The 20,801-nt window shown below is 39.4% G+C and overlaps 1 protein-coding gene across 1 annotated transcript in view; it reads left to right on the top strand.

Moving 5' to 3' along the window:
- The window catches only part of DNAH11 (dynein axonemal heavy chain 11), a 407,386-nt gene that overhangs the window by 353,306 nt on the left and 33,279 nt on the right, over window positions 1–20,801 (top strand). The window contains exons 67-72 of the mRNA XM_064380322.1: window positions 2,420–2,584; window positions 4,255–4,395; window positions 12,433–12,603; window positions 16,217–16,339; window positions 18,427–18,620; window positions 19,791–19,939. Of these exons, the coding sequence (XP_064236392.1) occupies window positions 2,420–2,584; window positions 4,255–4,395; window positions 12,433–12,603; window positions 16,217–16,339; window positions 18,427–18,620; window positions 19,791–19,939 (943 nt within the window). The remainder of the gene's footprint in view (window positions 1–2,419; window positions 2,585–4,254; window positions 4,396–12,432; window positions 12,604–16,216; window positions 16,340–18,426; window positions 18,621–19,790; window positions 19,940–20,801) is intronic.

Below are 20,801 nucleotides of genomic sequence, written 5' to 3'. Positions count from 1 at the left end.
CATCAAAAAATTTTCTTCATTTTTATTACATTGTTTTTTATTTCTAGCATTTTCTTTTTATTCTTCGAGTTTCTGTATCTCTACTTACATTGTCCATGTGGTCTTGCATGTTGTTCACTTTTCCAGAAAGCCCTTAGCACATTAAGTAGTTATTTTTAACTCCCAGTCTGATAATTCCAAAATCTCTGCCACGTCTGCATCTTGTTCTGAGGTTTGCTTTGTCTCTTCTGTTTTTTCCTTTTTTTTTTTTTTTTTTTTTTTGCCTTTTAGCATACTTTATACTTATTTGTTGAAAGCCAGACGTGATGTATTAGATAATTGTCACAAAAGGAAATAGCGTTTTAGTGTGAGGTTTTATGTTTCTAGGGCTAGGAGCTAAGGCTGTGTTTCATGCTCATTGTAGCTGCTTGTGTCATAGACTTCAGTTTAATCTCATGTCCTTGTTTTTGTCTCCCTTGTTGTCTTTAGGTTTTCCTAAAAACTCTTTTTTAAATAGAATCTGTGCTTTGCAAATCTCTCAGTTATAATCCACTGATAGTGCAGTCTGTCAATGTGTTGGTAAGGTATTATGAAGGAGAAGCATTCTTTTATAATTAAATCTCAGGATTTTTCTGGAGGCCTGAATCACTGGGATGTAACCTTCAGAAGAGTTACTTAGCCTTTTTTAAAATACAGGAAGTCTGCCCTTCCCCATTGATATGGTTTGGCTATGATCCCACCCAAATCTCATATTGAATTGCAGTTTCCCATAATCCCACATGTGGCAGGGACCCAGTGGGAGGTAGCTGAATCATGGGGCTGGTTTCTTCCATGCTGTTCTTGTGATAGTGAGTTCTCATGAGATCAGATGGTTTTATAAGGGACTTTTCCCCCTGTGCTGGCAACTTCTCTCTTCTGGCACCAAGTTAAGAAGGACATGTTTGTTTCCCCTTCTAACATGATTGTAAGTTTCCTGAGGCCTCTTCAGCTATGTGGAACTATGATTCAATTAACCTCTTTGCTTTATAAATTACCCAGTCTAAGGAAGTCCTTTATAGCAACTTGAGAACAGACTAATACATCCAGGTCATATTAGGCCCTGGCCAAGTAGTTTCCATTGTGGGCAAGCTTTTGTTAAGGAGAACAGAAAGCTCTGGACATATTTAAAATGGTTACTTTCGCTCTGAGCTTATGTCAGAAAGGTTACTTTTCCCATCCTCAGCCCAGAGCAGGAGTCGATTTTATCTAACCTTCACTGTAAGAACCTGATAGGGTTTCCTGGAGGTAAAACGCAAAGAAGTGTAGAGAGACTCCAAAGACGGGGCCCCCTGAAATTTTTTTCTTTGAGATAGAGTTTTGCTCTTGTTGCCCAGGCTGGAGTGCAGTGGCGCAATCTCAGCTCACTGCAACCTCCGCCTCCTGGGTTCAAGCAATTCTCCCGCCTTGGCCTCCCGAGGTAGCTGGGATTACAGGTGCCCACTACCACACCTGGCTAATTGTTTTGTATTTTTAGTAGAGTTAGAGTTTCACCATGTTGACCTGGCTTGCTGTTGAACTTCCAACCTCAGGTGATCCGCCCGCCTTGGCCTCCCAAAGTGCTGATATTACAGTCATGAGCCACTGTGACCACGCCCCCCTGAATTTTTAACTCAAGCTCTACCTTCAGCAATTAGCCTATTACTGTGTCAGTGTTCCTGAGAAGTTGTGATTCTCTGTATTTGCCTATTTTTACAATGGTAATTTTCCCTGTGATCTCAGTTCTCTGATATATGTAAGAAGAATTGATGATGAGCTTTTTTCCTATTGTGAGAATAGAAACCAAACTTTTAAGCCTTTATATATCTAAGCAGAAACCAGCAGTTTCTGATGTTTTCTTAAACAGATTCTTCCTATGGTTCATGATGTTAAATTACCAAAAGGGTTTATACTCTGTGCCCTGGAGTGCAACCAGACATTAACATACCTTGTGAAGTTTTTTAAAGAATTTCCAGAAGTTATGATTGGTATGGTTTAAATGTTAAGGGTGTTTTATTATATACTGATTCCATGAAATTTGTGATTAAGGAAACTGTGCTTTAAAAACATGTACTTGGCCAGGCTTGGTTGCTCACGCCTTTAACCCCAGCACCTTGGGAGGCCCAGGTGGGTGGATCATTTGAGGTAAGGAGTTGGAGACCAGCTTGACCAACATGGTGAAACCCCATCTCTACTAAAATACAAAAAGTTAGCCAAGTGTGGTGGCAGGTGCCTGTAATCCCAGCTATTTGGGAGGCTGAGGCAGGAGATTTGCTTGAACTTAGGAGGTAGAGGTTGCAGTGAGCCATGATCGTGTCACTGCACTCCAGCCTGGGCAGCAGAGTAAGACTCCCTCTCAAAACAAACGAACAAAAAGAACATGTACTTAACCACCATTTCTCACACTTTTCTTGGTTTGTATTAGTTGGTATTGACAAAGCACCAAAATGATTTTAAGATTGAGCTCAAGTATCTGGAAGACGACCTCCTTTTGCGCCTTTCTGCGGCAGAGGGAAGCTTTCTGGATGACACCAAACTGGTGGAGAGATTGGAGGCGACAAAGACCACCGCGGCAGAGATACAGCACAAGGTAGGAAGGGCTGAGGATGCCTGGCAGGTTCTAATGCTGTGTTTGAATGAGATACATGGGGCGGCAGTGTAATCAGACTTGTTAATTCCTCAAAGAGGACCAGCGTGTGGAATTGAGGTGATTTAATAAGCTGCAATTGGACTGTGTGGGATTCGAAATGGAGATGGAGATGGTTGAATGTGTGCTTCTTCTAATTCCATACAGATCTCATTCAGATTAGACAGTATCTGGCTATTATTTTTCCTGGGCAACCAAATGTGAAGAAAATTGAGGCCTGCTGGCTTCTATGGCTGAAAATCTGAAAAGCCTTAGCAACCAGCTCTACCAAACTGGCATCCTACAGTTTCTCTGCAGGTTCTCCAGGCTGTCGGACATTTCAGAGAAATTCTTAGAAGTTTTGTTTATATGCCTGCCATGGCAGGATACTGAACAAAGGATGGTCTCCTGCTGCACTCAAATGCACTATTCACCCCAGGAAAAATGACATTTCCTAAACGGCAGTAGAAATTTTCATTGAATAGCCTTCCTGCTAATGTCCAACATGGGTCCCAATATGCCTTATGTGTGATACGCACTTTGGACTTTCACAAATGACTGTTAACCCTTAAAATTCCATTGTTGCAGTGAGAATTAGACCCTCGTTTGCTTTCTGGAATATCCTTATTAGTAAGTAGTTATTAATTACCCAGGAGAAGCTATGTTACTACACATCCTGTATATTTGTCTTAAATTAAGCAAGGAAATGGAATCCCAAATTACTCTGTCTTTTCAAGTAAGTGAATTCTAGGTGGCTCCTGAGATGGCAAAGATTAGAGCAATTAAGTAAATTAACTTAGCTTTGAAGTTAACTTCCAATTGTCTCTTAAAATGCGTCTTCCTGTCTTCTTAATACATCACCATGTAGTGACTTTCTTCTCTGCCCTACATTTTATTTCCTTTTATACACAAATACTATGAGTCAAGTCTATAGAGAAGGTTGGGGAAAATACTGTATCCTGCAGGACCAGCAGTAGTCCTAGATAAAAGAAATAGGTATTTGAGCTTTGAGTAAAACTGAGTATGTTAGTTGATGGTGGTGGTGTTTTTAATTGTTTAATTATCTCTGAATGTACCCGGAGGCTAATACATAAAGATAAACTAAATGGAAATATGTAGACATATGGATGATCCAGTGCAAAGTTAGAATTAGGCATGAGAGTCTTCATATAAAGGCTCTTTAGTCAGTACAGTTACCGGATGTATTATTGACCTTGACTGCTTTTGTATACCTCGTAGCCTAATAAAGTTATTGGCATTGAATTGACCCAGCAGACTTTTAAGAGCCATCCCTGGGAGGTGATATAGCTGGGTTATTAAGCCTTGAAAGAGAGAGGGGAGGCAGGAAGGTGACATTACTCAGAAACAAATTCTGTAGACCCAGAAACAACTAGGTTTGTTTAATCTGTGGCCTCTAAAATGGCTAGAGTTAAGTCCATTCTCCCTGAAACTCAGCTTACGAAAAAAAAAATTTTAAATATGAATTTAGAAAAGCTTGAGCACGTGGATGCCATGCATGTTACCTATTTTAATCCTCGTAATTGTTCATTTCGGGTACGTCCTTCCATTCCTTGGATATGTGTAGAGAATATGAAGAGTAAGTAAGTTACTTTTTTTGTTTGATCCCACCGTAGGTGATTGAGGCCAAAGAAAATGAAAGAAAAATCAACGAGGCCCGAGAATGTTACAGACCAGTGGCAGCAAGAGCATCTCTTCTTTATTTTGTTATTAATGACCTCCAAAAAATCAACCCCATCTACCAATTCTCTTTGAAGGTAATGCTGAAGTAGCTAAGAAATATGGAAAACTAGGAGTTCAATTTGTTTCTGGAAATTTGGAATTTATTTTATTAATAATTATTATTATTCTTGAGACAGAGTCTCACTCTGTAGCCCAGGTTGGAGTGCAGTGACATGATCTCAGCTCATTGCAACCTCTGCCTCCCAGGTTCAAGCAATTCTCATGCCTCAGTCACCCGAATAGCTGGGACTGCAGGAGTGTGCCACCATGCCTGGCTAATTTTTGTGTTTTCAGTAGAGACACGGTTTTGCCACATTGCCCAGGCTTGTCTTGAACTCCTAGACTCAAGTGATCCACCCACCTCGGCCTCCCAAAGTGCTGAGAGTACAGGTGTGAACCACTACGCACGGCTGGAATGTATTTTTAAGCAATCTCTGTACCCAGTAAGGAGTCATGAGGATCTGGTTAACAAAGTAACAAAAGCAAAATCCTCATTCTCAGGGATTTTTGTATATAATTTTCAGTAAGACTTTGAAGTAATTAAACTATGGATATGGCATCATATTATATTGGTGTATTGCTCCTAAGCAGACTTTTAAATTTAAGGGAATTTTTCTTGAGACTCCTATTTTGTCTTTGTGAAAATGTGTCTTGGAAAGAAAACGCTCATATTTCTTTGCTAAAGAAAGAAAAATAATGAGAACAACTATTAAGTCACTATTACATGCAAGGCGTTTTATACTTTGGCTCATTCTTTATCCCTGTTAATCTCAATAAAGTATATAATTTCATCCCCTTAAAAAAATAATGATGACATTTTTAGACTTCAAATAAATTGCCCAATAATTTGTATTTGTTATTGTAAGAGCCAGCATTTCAACGTGTAACTCTTTCCAAAGCCCATGCTCTATACCTTTTATCATCTACTGCCTGCTGGGCGGTGCTCATTCATTCTGTATATCTGTTCATCAGTTTATAGACAGTTGCTTATTGTGGTCAGTCATCATTTCAGATGCTTGTCACTTGAGTGTATAGTTTTGGGAGAAAAGAATGGGTGGAGCTATATGTATATGTAGATACATATAGATATATATGTACACATAGATATAGTTCCACCTTTATGAACATACATCTGTTTATAAAAGCAGAAAATACCATAAGAAAGAATGATAGGGATGGAGAGACTGCTTTACTCGGGGTCAGAGAAGGCCTTCCAGAGGAAGTAACATTTATTTCTGAAGGATAAGTTAGACTTAGGTATGTAAAGAGCATTTGGAGAAAACAGGAATGTGTGAGATGAAGGAATTCAGAGATTCCAGGTAGTGAGTGAATCTCTGTGGCTGGAGGGCAATGAGCAAGGGGAAAGGTAGTAAGAAATGAATCTAGAGAGGTGGAAAGGACTTGATCGCATAGAGCTTTGTAGACCACTGCGGGATTTGGGGATTACATTCTGTATGCAACGATAAGCCATTGGAAGATTCAAAGTAGATAACTGATATGATGACAAAAGACTCAGAGAGATGTGAACAGACTTGAGAGATGATTTGAAGCTGGAATCATTGGCTCTTGGAGATGGACTGCTTACGATGAAGAGGAAATGGGCAGTGGAGAAGAGGAAAGGGTCACGCATAACTAGCAGGTTTCCTAATAGTATGAACTAGTATGCAAAATTTTTTTTTTTGTTTTTTTGAGACGGAGTTTCACTCTTGTTACCCAGGCTGGAGTGCAATGGCGCGATCTCGGCTCACCGCAACCTCCACCTCCTGGATTCAGGCAATTCTCCTGCCTCAGCCTCCTGAGTAGTTGGGATTACAGGCATGCGCCACCGTGCCCAGCTAATTTTTTGTATTTTTAGTAGAGATGGGGTTTCACCATGTTGACCAGGATGGTCTCGATCTCTTGACCTCGTGATCTACCCGCCTCGGCCTCCCAAAGTGCTGGGATTACAGGCGTGAGCCACTGCGCCCGGCTATGCAAAACTTTTAACAAGCACAGTGTGGTTGGAATTTGAAAGTACATGTGTATGAGGAGAAAAATAAAACTATATCAGTAGTGTCAGCTCAGTATTACCCAAATGCCAAACTACACTCAGCTTTACAATAAAAGAAAAATATTGGGTATTTCCCCTTGTAAACATTGTGGAAAACTCCTCCAGAAAATATTGGCAAATTGAATCCAACCACATATAAAACGCACAACATATTATGACCAAGTAGAATGTATGCCAAGAATCAAATTGGCTTAACTTTCAAAAATCATGACGTATGACCGAGTGCGGTGGCTCACGCCTGTAATTCCAGCACTTTGGCAGACCAAGGTGGGCGGATCACGAGGTCAAGAGATCTAGGCCATCCTGGCCAACATGGTAAAACCCTGTCTCTGCTTAAAATACAAAAACTAGCTAGGTGAGGTGGTGCGTGCCTGTAGTCCCAGCTACTCGGGAGCCTGAGGCGGGAAAATAGCATGAACCCGGGAGGCAGAGGTTGCAGTGAGCCGAGTTCATGCCACCACACTCTAGCCTGGTGACAGAGCAAGACTCCATCTCAAAAAAAAATAAAAATAAATAAAATAATAAATAAAAATCACGAAGTGTAATCAATTAGTTAACAGAATAAAAGAATAAAGCTCATATGATTGTTTCAGTTGATGCAAAGAACTTGAAAAATTTCAACAAATGAGTTTAAAAAAAACCCCAACCCTCAACTAATAAATAGATGTAACTTCTCAACATGATAAAATACATCTAGAAAAAATCTACACCTGGCATTATACTCAATGTTGAAAGTTGAATGCTTTTCCCTAAAATCAGGAACAAAACAAAGATAACTTTCTCTCAGCACATCTATTCAACACTGCACTGGAAGTTATACTCGGTACAATAAGACAATAAAAGGCAAGAGATTTAAAAGAAAAAGAAAAACTTTCTTTTCTTCACAGATGACCCAATTAAGTATATAGAAAATCCTAAGAAACTCACCAAAAACCTGCTAGGACTAAGAAGTAAATTTCTAGCAAGGTTGCAGGATACAAGTTTAATATACAAAGTCCCTTGTATTTATATACATGAGAAACAAGTGAAAAATAAGTATCTTAGCACTATTTATAGTGGCTTCCAAAGCCATGAAACTTTTTAGGAATAATTTTAATAAAATGTATGCAAGTTTTGTATACTAAAAACGACAAAACATTGTTGAGAAAAAATTAAAGGAGGCCTAAGTGAATAAAGAGGTACACCATGTTTATTAATTGGAATACTCAATATTGTTAAGATGTCTGTTCTCTCCAAACTGATCTATAGATGCAATTCAGTCCCAATCAAAGCGCCAGAAGACATAGTCGTATTTTGGTAGAAATTGGCAACCTTATTCTAAAAATTTGTGTGGAAATTCAAAGGACTTAAAATAGCTAAGCAATTTTGAAAAAGAAAAAAACAATGTTGGAAGACTTACAATTTCTGATTTTAAGACTTATACCTACACTAATCAAGATGTTGTGGTATTGGCCTGAAGAAAAATGCATATATCATTGGAGGAACAGAATAGAGAATCCAGAAGTACACCCACAAATGCATGGTCAATTGATTTTCAGTAGTGGCGCCAAGACAATTCAATGAGGAAAGGATAGTTTTTACAACAAATGGTGCTAGGGCAGTTGAATATCCACATGGCATAAAATAAACCTCAACTATTATATCCTACTATATAAAACATTAATTCAAAATGAACTGATTAAGCTATATATCTTCTAGGAAAAAATAAGAGAAAAGCTTTGGGCTTTGGCTTAGGCAAAAGTTTCTTAGGACACAATAGAAAACAAAAAAGTAGTAAATTTAACCTTATCAAGCTTAAAAGTTTATGGTTTTCAAAAGATGTGAAGATGAAAAGGTAGGCCATAGATAAGCAAAGACAATATTCCCAATACATATATATAAAACAAAGAATTTGTATCAGGATACATGAAGAACTTATAAAACTCAGTAAAAAGAGTTGAACAGACATATAATAACATACATTTATTATCCACAAGCACATTAAAAATGCTCATCAGTCATCAGAAAAATGCAAAATAAAAGCAGAATAAGGTCTTATTCTATGTCCCATAGAATGGGTAAAATTTTAGAAGAATTTTAGTAGACTGTTAATACCAAGTGTAGCACGGATATTGTACTGCAACTCTCTCACATTGCTGGAGGGAATGCAATAAACCATTTTGGAAAACAGTTGGGCAATATCTTATAAAGATAAATACACAGTTACAGCATGATCTCACACTTTTACTCCAGGCGTTTACCTAAGAGAAATGAAAAGGAATGCCTGCAAAAAGCTTGTTAACAAATGTTCATAGACACTTTATTCATAATAGCCAAAGTCTGAAAACAATCCAAAGAACTGACACATTAGTAGTTATGCAGATTTTGCATGTTCTCACAGTAGTCTATTACTCAAAACATACAGGTATGAATTGCTGATACACACAACATGGATATGTCACCAGAACATTATGTTGAAAAGAAGCAGCTGGATACTGAGGAGTATATACCTTACGATGCTATTTATGTGGAATTATAGAAAAGGAAAAATTAATCAACAGTGACAGAGGTAGATCAGTATTTGACTGGGGCTAGGGGTGGTGGTGGGAATTAGCTATACATAGGCACATGACAACTTCTTGTGGTGATGTAAGTAGAAGGATTCTGTATCTTGATTGCTACAGTTATTATTGGAATGTATCTGTCATGACTCATCAAACTGTACATAAAATAGGCACATTTTATTGTATGTAAATGCAAAACTGATTAAAAAGTGTAAATATCAGGTTAGTACAGATTGAGCATCCTAATCCAAAAATAAAAATGCTCCAAAATCTGAAACTTTTTGAATGCTGACATGATGCCACAAGTGGAAAATTCCATACCTGATCTCATGCGCTCATGCACAAAATTATTTCAAATATTGTATAGAATTAACTTCAGGCTATGTGTATATGGTGTATATGAAACATAAATGAATTTTGTTTTTTCATTTTGTTTTGTTTTGTTTTTTGAGACAAAGTCTCTCTGTTGCCCAGACTGGAATGTGGTGGCACGATCTCGGCTCACTGCAACCTGCACCTCCCAGGTTGAAGCGATTCTCCTGTCTCAGCCTCTGGAGTAACTGGGACTAGAGGCGCCCACCACCATGCCCAGCTAATTTGTATATTTTTAGTAGAGACAGAGTTTTGCCATGTTGGCTAGGCTGGTCTCACACTCCTGACCTCAGGTGACCCACCTGCCTCAGCGTCTGTCTCTCAAAGTGCTGGGATTACAGGCGTGAGCAACCATGCCCAACCTATAAATGACTTTGTGTTTAAACTTGAGTTCCATCCCCAAGATATCTCATTATGTATATGCAAATAATCAAAAATCTGAAAAAATCCAAAATCTGAAACACTTCTGGCCCCCGGCATTTCAGATAAGACATATTCAAGCTATACTTCATTAATGCCTTCTTAGCAATATTTGCTGTATGTATCTGTCATTGTAGGATTTTACTTTCACTTAAATACACATATTTCAAGGTGAATTAATCTGTGGTCTCTGGTCCCTGTCATCCAAAAATAAATAAATAAATAAATATTTTATATTTATAGCTACTTATATAGACAGATGATATATTTTTCAGGCTGAGCGCGGTGGCTCACGCCTGTAATCCCAGCACTTTGGGAGGCCGAGGCGGGTGGATCACGAGGTCAAGAGATCGAGACCATCCTGGTCAACATGGTGAAACCCCGTCTCTACTAAAAATACAAAAAATTAGCTGGGCATGGTAGCACGTGCCTGTAATCCCAGCTACTCGGGAGGCTGAGGCAGGAGAATTGCCTGAACCCAGGAGGTGGAGGTTGCGGTGAGCCGAGATCGCGCCATTGCACTCCAGCCTGGATAACAAGAGCGAAACTCCGTCTCAAAAAAAAAAAAAAAGATATATTTTTCAAATTTATATTTATAGAGAGAGATAAAACAATTCATACGACACCATTATCATCAAGTCATGAACTACAGTAATAAATATCAAGAGTGGTCTTTAAAGGAATAACAGATGACCAAGGGCACCCCAAAAGTACATGGGAACAAAACAAAAACAAAACCCAGCACATAACCAGATTTTAAAATAGGATAAGGACATAAGTGGACATTTCTCTAAAAATCTTATAGAAATGGTCAACAAACTCGGACAACACAGAGAAACCCTATCTCTACCAAAAAAAATAAAAATTAACCACGTGTGATGGCACATGCCTGTGGCGCTAGCTACTCAAGAGACTGAGGTGGGAGGATTGCTTGGGACCAGGAGGTTGAGGCTGCAGTGAGCCATGATCACTTCACTGCACTCCAGGCCTGATGACAGAATGCAACTTTGTCTCAAAAAAAAAAAAGTCAACAAATATATGAAAAAATGTTCAACATTACCAATTATTAGAGAGATGCAAATCAAAACCACAATGAGATACCACCTCACACACACATTAGAATGGCTTCTATCAAAGAAAAATAACAAGTGTTGGTGATGACATGGAGAATTGGAATCTGCCGATGGGGATGCAAAATGGTACAGCCGCTATGGAAAACAGTGTAGCAGTCTCTCAGAAAAATTAAAATTAGAATTACCATGTGATAAAGCAATTCCACTTCTAGCTATATATCAAAAAGAATCAAAAGAGGGTCTCTAGGCGATTTCCAAACACCCAAATTTATTGCAGCATTATTTACAATAGCCAAAGGTAGAAGCAACCCAAATGTCCATAAGTGGATGAATAGATTAATCAATTGTTGTATATACATGTAATAGGATATTCTTTTGCCTTAAAAATGAAGAAATTTCTCATACATGCTACAACATGAATGAACCTTGAGGATATTATCCTAACTCAAATGAACCCATCACAGAAAGACTGCGACTTTGCTTACATGAGTGTATTAGTCTGTTTTCACACTGCTGATAAAGACATACCCAAGAGACTGGGTGATTTATAAAGAAAAAGAGGCTTAATGGACTCACAGTTCCTTGTGGCTGGGGAGACCTCACAATGGCATAAGGTGAAAGGCACTTCTTAAGTGGCAGCAGGCAAGACAGAATGAGAGCCAAGTGAAAAGGGTTTTTCCTTATAAAACCATCAGATCCCAAGAGATTTATTCACTACCACCAGAATAGTATGGGAGAAACCACCCCAATGATTCAGTTATATCCTACTGGGTCCACTCCACCCACAACACATGGGAGTTATGGGAGCTATAATTCAGGATGATATTTGGGTGGGGACACAGCCAAACCATATCCATGAGATACCTCTAATAGTCAAACTCATAGAAACAGTAGAATAAAGGTGGTTGCCAGGGACTGGGGGAAGGGAGGATATACAGTTGTTTAATGGGTACAGAGCTTCAGTTTTACAAAATGAAAAAGCTGTGGAGTTCTAGTGACATTGGATTTAGCTTTTCTTGTTGTTCTTTGGGTGCTATTTGTATTAATATGGACTGCCATGTGTAATTTTTAAATTGGGCTCTTCACATTGTGTTATATTTTTGTAGTCTTACATGAAGAGAATCGGTACTGCAAATAAAACCTACTCCCCTGAAAACGTATGACCTTGAGTCTACGTTAAACAGTATAATTCATGTTTACGAAAAGCACAGTTCTAGAGATTGGTTGCATGGGAATGTGAATATAGTTAACACTACTGCACTGAATGTATGTACACTTAAAATTGTTAAGATGGTAACTTTTATGTTATGTGTATCTTAATTAAATATTAAAAACTTCTTTTAAGTACATGTGCAGAAGGAGAGAAAATGATGCAATTCAGTTGCTTGGAAGGAGTTGTGAATGAATTTCATGGAATCATATTAATAATAACAGTAATGACAGCAAACATTTAATGAGCACATACCGTGTGCCAGAAACTATAATCCTCCTTAAAATTTTGCCTCATTTGCACTCCCTGTAGATAAACCTTAAACTGTTGCCCTGTGTATCCAGTGCTAGCTAGACATCCAGGCACCAATTGTCACATTTTAATGGTCACATTAAATTTCCCAGGCTTTTAACGTGCTGTTCCACAGAGCGATCGAGCAGGCTGACAAGGTGGAAGATACACAGGGACGCATCTGTACCCTGATGGAGAGCGTCACCCACGCCGTCTTCCTCTACACCAGCCAGGCACTGTTTGAGAAGGACAAGCTCACCTTCCTGTCCCAGATGGCTTTTCAGGTAAGGAGATCAGTTACTTGAAAGGATCCCAGAACCAAAGGCAGATGCCTCTCTACATTATATATTTTATTTCTGCTCAAGCAAAATGTAGACACCTTTTTTGGAAGCCCTTGGTGGCACGAGGAGACCTTGCATTCCACAGGAAACTTAGGCATGTGACCGCCTTCTCCCAGGTCCCAGTGCGTTGGTTTAGAGAGTGGAGGGGGCGGGTATGCACATTAAGCTCTACCACAGTGGTCACCCTGAAAAACATGAGAGATTTTCTCACCTTCTCAGGTCCTATAAACTTCCAGGCACTACCAGGAAGATTCTTTGAGATCAAGGTTGTGAGTCCAGATCTGAGTAGAGCTGGGAATTTTTCAGAGTCTCCTTATGAAATAGTGACTGGTTCATCCATGTTGCCACAAATAACTTAATTTTCCTTTTTTTTCCATTGTGTGTAGTTAATAATGTGTATTTTTAAATTGCTAAAGGAGTAGATTTTTAAATCTCATCACAAAAACAAGTATGTGAGCTGGTGGATATATGAATTAGCTTAATTTAACCATTCTACATTGTAAACATGTATCAAAGCATCACACTGTACCACATAAATATATATAATTATTATTTGTCAATTGAAATTCAGAAAATGACAGTAGTGAATGAGTAAAGAGAGCTCCAGGTTTCCTGCCCAAACCTTCAGTGAGACCAGCTTCCTTTTTTTCCTTTTTTACATGAGTTTCTATGAAAGACTTTGTTTAAATAAAAGTATTCATGATAAGAAAAAGGAAACCCTTCCAGACCATATTCCCAGATAAAATAAGCAGGTTGTCCTTTTATCAGCTAGTTTGCTTTATGGCTTTTTCTATCCAAATGTTAAGGAAAGGTGTATATCTTACCTATTCTGTGTGTGCCAAAGAAGACACTTTATACACACCTGCAGTTAATGATAAGCTATGACTTCTCTTTCAATACTTTGGTATTCACAGATTCCTCTGGGCTCTATAAGAATATACAGGTATGAGTGTTTTAGAACGTATGTGATAAACAGGAACAAGGCATTGCACAATGAAAGACTTGTTTGTTTTATTGGTTTTTTTATTTATTTATTTATTTTTATTGCATTTTAGGTTTTGGGGTAGATGTGAAAAACATGCAAGATTGTTGGATAGGTGCATACGTGGCAGCGTGATTTGCTGCCTTCCTCCCCTTCACCTATATGTGGCATTTCTCCCCATGCTATCTCTCCCCAACTCCCCACCCCCCGCTGTCCCCCTACTCCCCCCCAACAGACCCCAGTGTATAGTGCGCCCCTCCCTGTGTCCATGTGTTCTCATTGTTCAACACCCGTCTATGAGTGAGAACATGTGATGTTTGATTTTGTGTTCTTGTGTCAGTTTGCTGAGAATGATGGTTTCCAGGTTCATCCATGTCCCTACAAAGGACGCGAACTCATCATTTTTGGTGGCTGCATGATATTCCATGGTGTATATGTGCCACATTTTTCCTGTCCAGTCTATCATCGATGGGCATTTGGGTTGGTTCCAGGTCTTTACTATTGTAAACTGTGCTGCAATGAACATTCGTGTGCATGTGTCCTTATAGTAGAACGATTTATAATCCTTTGGATATATACCCAGTAATGGGATTGCTGGGTCAAATGGAATTTCTATTTCTAGGTCCTTGAGGAATCGCCACACTGTCTTCCACAATGGTTGAACTAATTTCCACTCCCACCAACAGTGTAAAAGTGTTCCTATTTCTCCACATCCTCTCCAGCATCTGTTGTCTCCAGATTTTTTAATGATCGCCATTCTAACTGGCGTGAGATGATATCTCAATGTAGTTTTGATTTGCATTTCTCTAATGACCAGTGATGATGAGCATTTTTTCATATGCTTGTTGGCCCTCATGTATGTCTTCTTTTGTAAAGTACCTGTTCATATCCTTCACCCATTTTTGAATGGGCTTGTTTGTTTTTTTCTTGTAAATCTGTTTTAGTTCGTTGTAAATTCTGGATATCAGCCCTTTGTCAGATGGGTAGGCTGCAAAAATTTTTTCCCATTCTGTTGGTTGCCAATTCACTCTATTGACTGTATTTTATTTTTATTTTTTGACACGGAGTCTGGCTCTGTCTCCAGGCTAGAATGCAGTGGTGCCACATGGGCTCCCTGCAACCTCTGCCTCCTGGGTTCAGGTGATTTTCTTGTCTCAGCTTCCCGAATAGCTGGGATTACAGGCATGTGCCACCACACCCAGCTAATTTTTATATTTTTAGTAGAGACGGGGTTTCACCATGTTGGCCAGGATGGTCTCAATCTTTCGACCTCATGATCCACCCACCTCAGCCTCCCAAAGTGCTGGGATTACAGGTGTGAAATATTTGTTTTTATATGTACTGCTTATTAATAGGAAAAGGCCAGGGATGATACCACATGACATGAGCATCTATTTAAAACTTCTCCTTGGAAGCCATAGCTATATCATAATCTATCTCAAGTCCTGACAGTCTATATAAATCAAAGTTTCATAACTGTATGGACAGTTACTTGTTTGTTGAAATAAACTCGATTTAAAAAAAATCTAATAAAATATTTTAATGGCATGCTATCATCCATAACACCTTTTGAAAATATCTGGAATTTAAAGATAGTACAAAGCTCAAAAACTTCACCTGGTTAGCTTTGTGGGGTGTTATGGGGTTTTTTGTTGTTGTTGTTTTAGTTTTTTTTTTTGAGACGGAGTCTCATTCTGTCACCAGGCTGGAGTGCAGTGGCACAATCTCGGCTCACTGCGACCTCCGACTCCCTGGTTCAAGCGATTCTCCTCCCTCAGCCTCCCAAGTAGCTGAGATTACAGGCGTGTGTCACCACGCCCAGCTAATTTTTGTATTTTTAGTGGAGATGGGGTTTTACCATGTTGGCCAGGATGGTCTCGATCTCCTGACCTAATGATCCACCCACCTTGACCTCCCAAAATGTTAGGATTACGGGTGTGAGCCACCATGCCCAGCCTGTTACGGTTTTTATATGAAAATTAGGAACACTTTATTTATATTCTCCAAAATTTATACTGTGGACTTTCTATCAGTTCTGTGACTAGAATGTCTAAAGTTTATTCCACTTCACAGTGTTTGTTTAGTTGTACCTATAAAGGATTTTCTCATTCTTTTCAATATAATCTTACATATTAAAAAAACCTTCATGTACCTCATAGTTTATTGAATAACTACTATATCAGAATTAACTAATAATACTGGTTCTGCCTTCTGTTGAGTAATTTAATCCGTTGTCACCTGAGGCTTTCTCATTTTATATAAGTGTTAAGATGTTTGATCTAATAATAAAATAATTACAAATGCATGTTTTAAATATGTTGCCAATAGGGATAGGTGTTAGAATTGGAATAAATCAGCCTTCACAATTATTTTCTGTTAGATTTCTGATCATGGTTTTGAGATCATTGACATAATCTAAGATTCCCTATTTCAACAGTAGAACAGATTTCAGACAGAGTTATCAGCAGATATGGTTCCACCTACTCAGTCATGTCTGTTAAATGTGTGACTACTTCCTGTGTCATGATTTTGATGTAAACCAAATAATCCTTTTCAATTGTGTCTACTCTCAAGATTTTGTTGAGAAAGAAAGAGATAGACCCCCTTGAATTGGACTTCCTGCTTCGATTCAAGGTTGAACACAGTCATCGGAGTCCCGTTGACTTCCTAACTACTCAGTCATGGAGCGCTATCAAGGTATGTTAGGAATGCAGTTTCTCAATTTCTAGATCTTATTTAAAATATTAGCTGTCTCCAGGGTTGAAATGTAAACATTAAAGAATACAGGTGATGTATTAAGCACCATCTCAGTTGTAGAAATGCACTATATAATGTGATGTTATTTAGTGAATCTTTTTATTATTAAATTGGTTAATTTCTCATTTAGATGTAAAGGAGCATTTGACGTAAGTGTGGATGGAAAGTTAATAAATATGTACAGTCTGTCAGGACCTTTGATAAAAGCCAAGTCATGCAAAGGAATATTTTTAAAATTTTCCTTATATCTACTTTGTTTTCTTTTTAAATTATTTTTCCATTTTTCTAAGTAGCTATTTAAATTATACCACAATAGAGTAGTTTATTCTCATTGTAAAATGTTTCAGCAAAACAGAATAGTGTAGAGAAAAAAGTGACCATTATCACAAACCTTAATTATCAATCCTCATTGCATTTTTCTGTCAAAGGTCCTATTGCTAGGAGCTAATTCTCCTAGGATCTGGAGTTTCTTAATGATAGTCAACATATGTTAAGCTTTGCCCCACTCTTTTTTCTAAGAAGGAAACATTTCTATGCATTAAAAATAACTGTGCTACCTCTTATTTTTATATATATTCAGCTTTCTAAATTAGTATTTGTAATTAGATTGTAACTTTAGAATTCAAAAATCAAGTTCAAGTGTGTATCAGTCAGGGTCTTAGCAGGAGACAGATGGCACATTCAAAAGGGTGATGAAGAAAGTTTAACCAAGAGTATATTTTCATAGTATGGGCAAAAGAGGAAATCAACAAGGAGATGGGGAAGGAAAAGGGAGGAGAAGGACAGTGAGTGGAACTGCCGAGAAAGGAAGTTATGGGAGAGAGCCAGTCATACAGGACCTGTGGCCTGTGGCAGAGAAACCTAGTCACTAGCAAACCACATTCCCGCAGAAAGAGCTGGGCTAGAGACGTTCCCAGAAAGGGGTCCTGATCCAGACCCCAAAAGAGGTTCTTGGATCTTGCACAAAAAAGAATTCAGGGTGAGTCCATAAGTGAAAGCGAGTTTACTAAGGAATAACGAATGGCTACTCCATAGGCAGAGTAGTCCCAAGGGCTGCTGGTTCCCCATTTTTATGGTTATTTCTTGATGATTATGCTAAACAGGGGGTGGATTATTCATGCCTTCCCTTTTAGACCATATAGGGTAACTAGGTGATGTTGCCATGGCATTTGTAAACTGTCACTGCACTGGTGCAGCGTAGCAGTGAGGACAACCAGAGGTCACCCTCATCACCATCTTGGTTTTGGTGGGTTTTAGCCATTTTCCTTACTGCAAGCTGTTTTATCAGCAAGGTGTTCGTGACCTGTATCCTGTGCCAACTTCCTGTCTCATCCTGTGCCAACTTCCTGTCTCATCCTGTGACTCATACCTTAACCCGCTAGGAATGCAGCCCAGCAGGTCTCAGCCTCAGTTTATCCAGCTCCTATTCAAGGTGGGGTTGCTCTGGTTCAAACGCCTCTGACAGAAGGACCCCCTCCTCTCTCTTCTCCATCCTCCAGGCTCCTACCGTTGCTTTCTGTTGGCCAAACCCAACCAGGTTAGGGAACTAGAGAACTTAGCTCAACTGTCCTTTGAGCTCACCCTCTCAGCAGAGCGAAAAACAAAAACAGAAAGGAGGAAATCTGGAGAGGAAAGTGAACAGTATCCAGCACGTTTTTTGTTGTTGTTGTTGGTTTGTTTTATTTTGTTTTGCTTTTTTGAGACTGAGTCTCGCTCTCTTGGCCAGGCTGGAGTGCGTGGCATGATCTTGACTCTACTCAACCTCCTCACCTCCCCCTCTCAGGTTCAAGCGATTCTCCTGCCTCAGCCTCACGAGTAGCTGGGACTACAGTTGTGTGCCATTATGCCCGGCTAATTTTTGTATTTTTAGTGGAGACGGGGTTTCACTGTGTTGCCCAGTCTGATCTCAAACTCCTGACCTCACAGCATGAAGTCTTTATATAAGATTAGATACATTCACAGGTCTTCATCTCAAACTATAAAATACCTTTCACACCATTCCTGCTTGTTTCCCTATCTCATTACAGGCAATCGCCCTCTTGGAAGAGTTTCGAGGCATAGACCGGGATGTGGAAGGATCTGCCAAGCAGTGGAGGAAGTGGGTAGAATCCGAGTGTCCAGAAAAAGAAAAATTACCTCAAGAATGGAAGAAGAAAAGGTTAATACAGAAGCTGATTATTCTGAGAGCAGTGCGCCCTGACAGAATGACATATGCTCTCAGGTGAGGTGGTCAGCATTTTTAGGAACACAAGTTAACATAGAGGAAATTTAGTCTGAGGAGTTAGGAGGATCTGGTGGAAGTGTTTACCATCCACATGGATGGGGAGTGATTCTGCTGGGATTTTGATACAATAATCATTGCTACTGTTAAATTTGCTAAACACTAAACCGCGTGCTAGGCAGACCCAGCACATTCTTCCCAAAAAGCTTAATTCTGAAATCAGTAGGGGAGACAGGGGACTGATGGAAATATTTCTGGAAGAGAGATGGGTGTCAGCAGAGTTCAGAGGCCAGGAACATGCATTATCCAAGTGTAATTTCCATCGTTTTCATTCAGTGATGGCATTTGGGCTCTGAAGATTTTGCATGTCAAACAAAAATGAATTCCTGTCATGGAGTCACTCGTAGTCCTATAACTTTACAACCAACACAGTTTAAAAGCAGAAACTTTTGTCTACGTCTTGGTTCAAGTGTCCTTTTTCTTTGCCCTCTTGGCTTCTAAATGGTAATGTGCTGCTTAATTCACACAAGTCTTATTCTAATTTGAGTTCACCAACGAAAGAGTTCCTAACTTCCTTCCCTATTGTGTTTCTTGGTAATATTCATGTGCCTCAGGTTTTTTCTTTGGCTTTGTCTAGTTCAGCCAATTTTCCCCTTGCAAAAGCCTCTGCTGAACTCTACAAGTTAATTCTGCTTAGTAGTACTTACTTTCTGCTAAATCTGATGCTGGAAAATAATCCCTGCTTAATTGAGCCTCCCTGTGTAAGAAACACCCCAAAAAGCATTTGTATATTCATGAGAAGCCCAGCAGGCTGGAAAATTGCACTGGCAAATCTAATGAACTGTTAATAAGTAATGGGGGAATCTGGCAGGGGATTTGGGGGATACAAAGCCATACAGACAGCTGATGGCACTGGGGAGGGGGGTCTCAGTAGCCCCCAAAATGGAATGTAGGCTTCTGATTTTCAGAGCTTCTAAGGAAGAGAGGGGTTTCATTGATACACCTACTGCATACATCTGGTTGGACTCACATTGTTTTTCTAACAAGACCTCCCATGTAATAAACATGGTTACTTCTCTCTTGTGCCTGTGGTTTAAGCTTATCCCAATGGTGACTCTTTTCAAGGTCAAAACCACTGATGGTGTTTTCTGTATTCTTCTTTTTTTGTAGAAATTTTGTAGAGGAAAAACTGGGTGCAAAGTATGTAGAGAGGACCAGATTGGACTTAGTTAAAGCATTCGAAGAAAGCAGCCCAGCCACCCCCATATTCTTCATCCTATCCCCAGGGGTAGATGCCCTTAAAGACTTGGAGATTCTTGGTGAGTGGCCGGGAGGCTTGCTGACCCATCCTTTCTCCCTCCCTCCCTTTCACCCACCACCCCTGCCCTTCCTTTCAGTTCACAGTTCTCTTTCTCTCTCTTTCTTTTTCTTTCTTTTTTTCTTTCTCTCTTTCTTTCATTGAAGATTGGGTGTATGGAACATGTAAGGCTAATAACACTGTAGTCTGAAGAAATGTTCAAATGGAACATTCCTCTGGCTGGCATAATGCAAGTTTCTTTTGTACTGTTTTCCACTTTTCGACTTTATGAGGGCCAGAGGGCAATTTTCCCCATGCTCATGTAATCTTGTGCCCCCTGTGACTAAATAATGGTCATTAGAGCAAGTGTATTTGATTGCACAAGGCACTGTCGCCTTTGTGTTCTGGATTACCATTCCCCACGGCCTGCACCAAGAATACCAGGTTAATATAGCTGTGACCTGACTGCGCTCAATTTAAATGCAGCCTCTCAAGGTGAGAGGCTTGTGCATTTACCCAATGAACAGATCCATTCAAAAAAATGATGTGATATCTACCACATGTTGCTCCTTTTTTTGAGAGAAATGCTTTGCTACTCCTGCAAGAGTTTATAAAGCTCCATAACAATGCCTGCCATCTATCAAAATGTCAAAAGCTTCATTATCATAAAACCCAAGGAACTGGCTTCCACAGGCTTTTCTAATGGTTGCAATGAGGCAGCTGTGGAGAGCTCAAAATGCTGCTTGTGGATACAACAGAAGTTTTGTTTGGATTCTTCAGGAAAGTCACCCAGAAGATAGCTGCGGTGAGCACAGCTGTGCATTAGACCACAGAATTCCAGGCTTCTCTCACCCTCCTTCACAGAGGTTTCCTCTCACTGTGGT

The sequence above is a fragment of the Aotus nancymaae genome, unplaced genomic scaffold, assembly GCF_030222135.1.
Source record: "Aotus nancymaae isolate 86718 unplaced genomic scaffold, 86718_ANA_hifiasm-v0.15.2.pri h1tg000025l, whole genome shotgun sequence".
In the NCBI taxonomy this organism is placed as follows: Eukaryota; Metazoa; Chordata; class Mammalia; order Primates; family Aotidae; genus Aotus; species Aotus nancymaae.
Note: the sequence above shows the minus strand (reverse complement) of the source record. Positions and strands in the feature narration are given on the sequence as shown.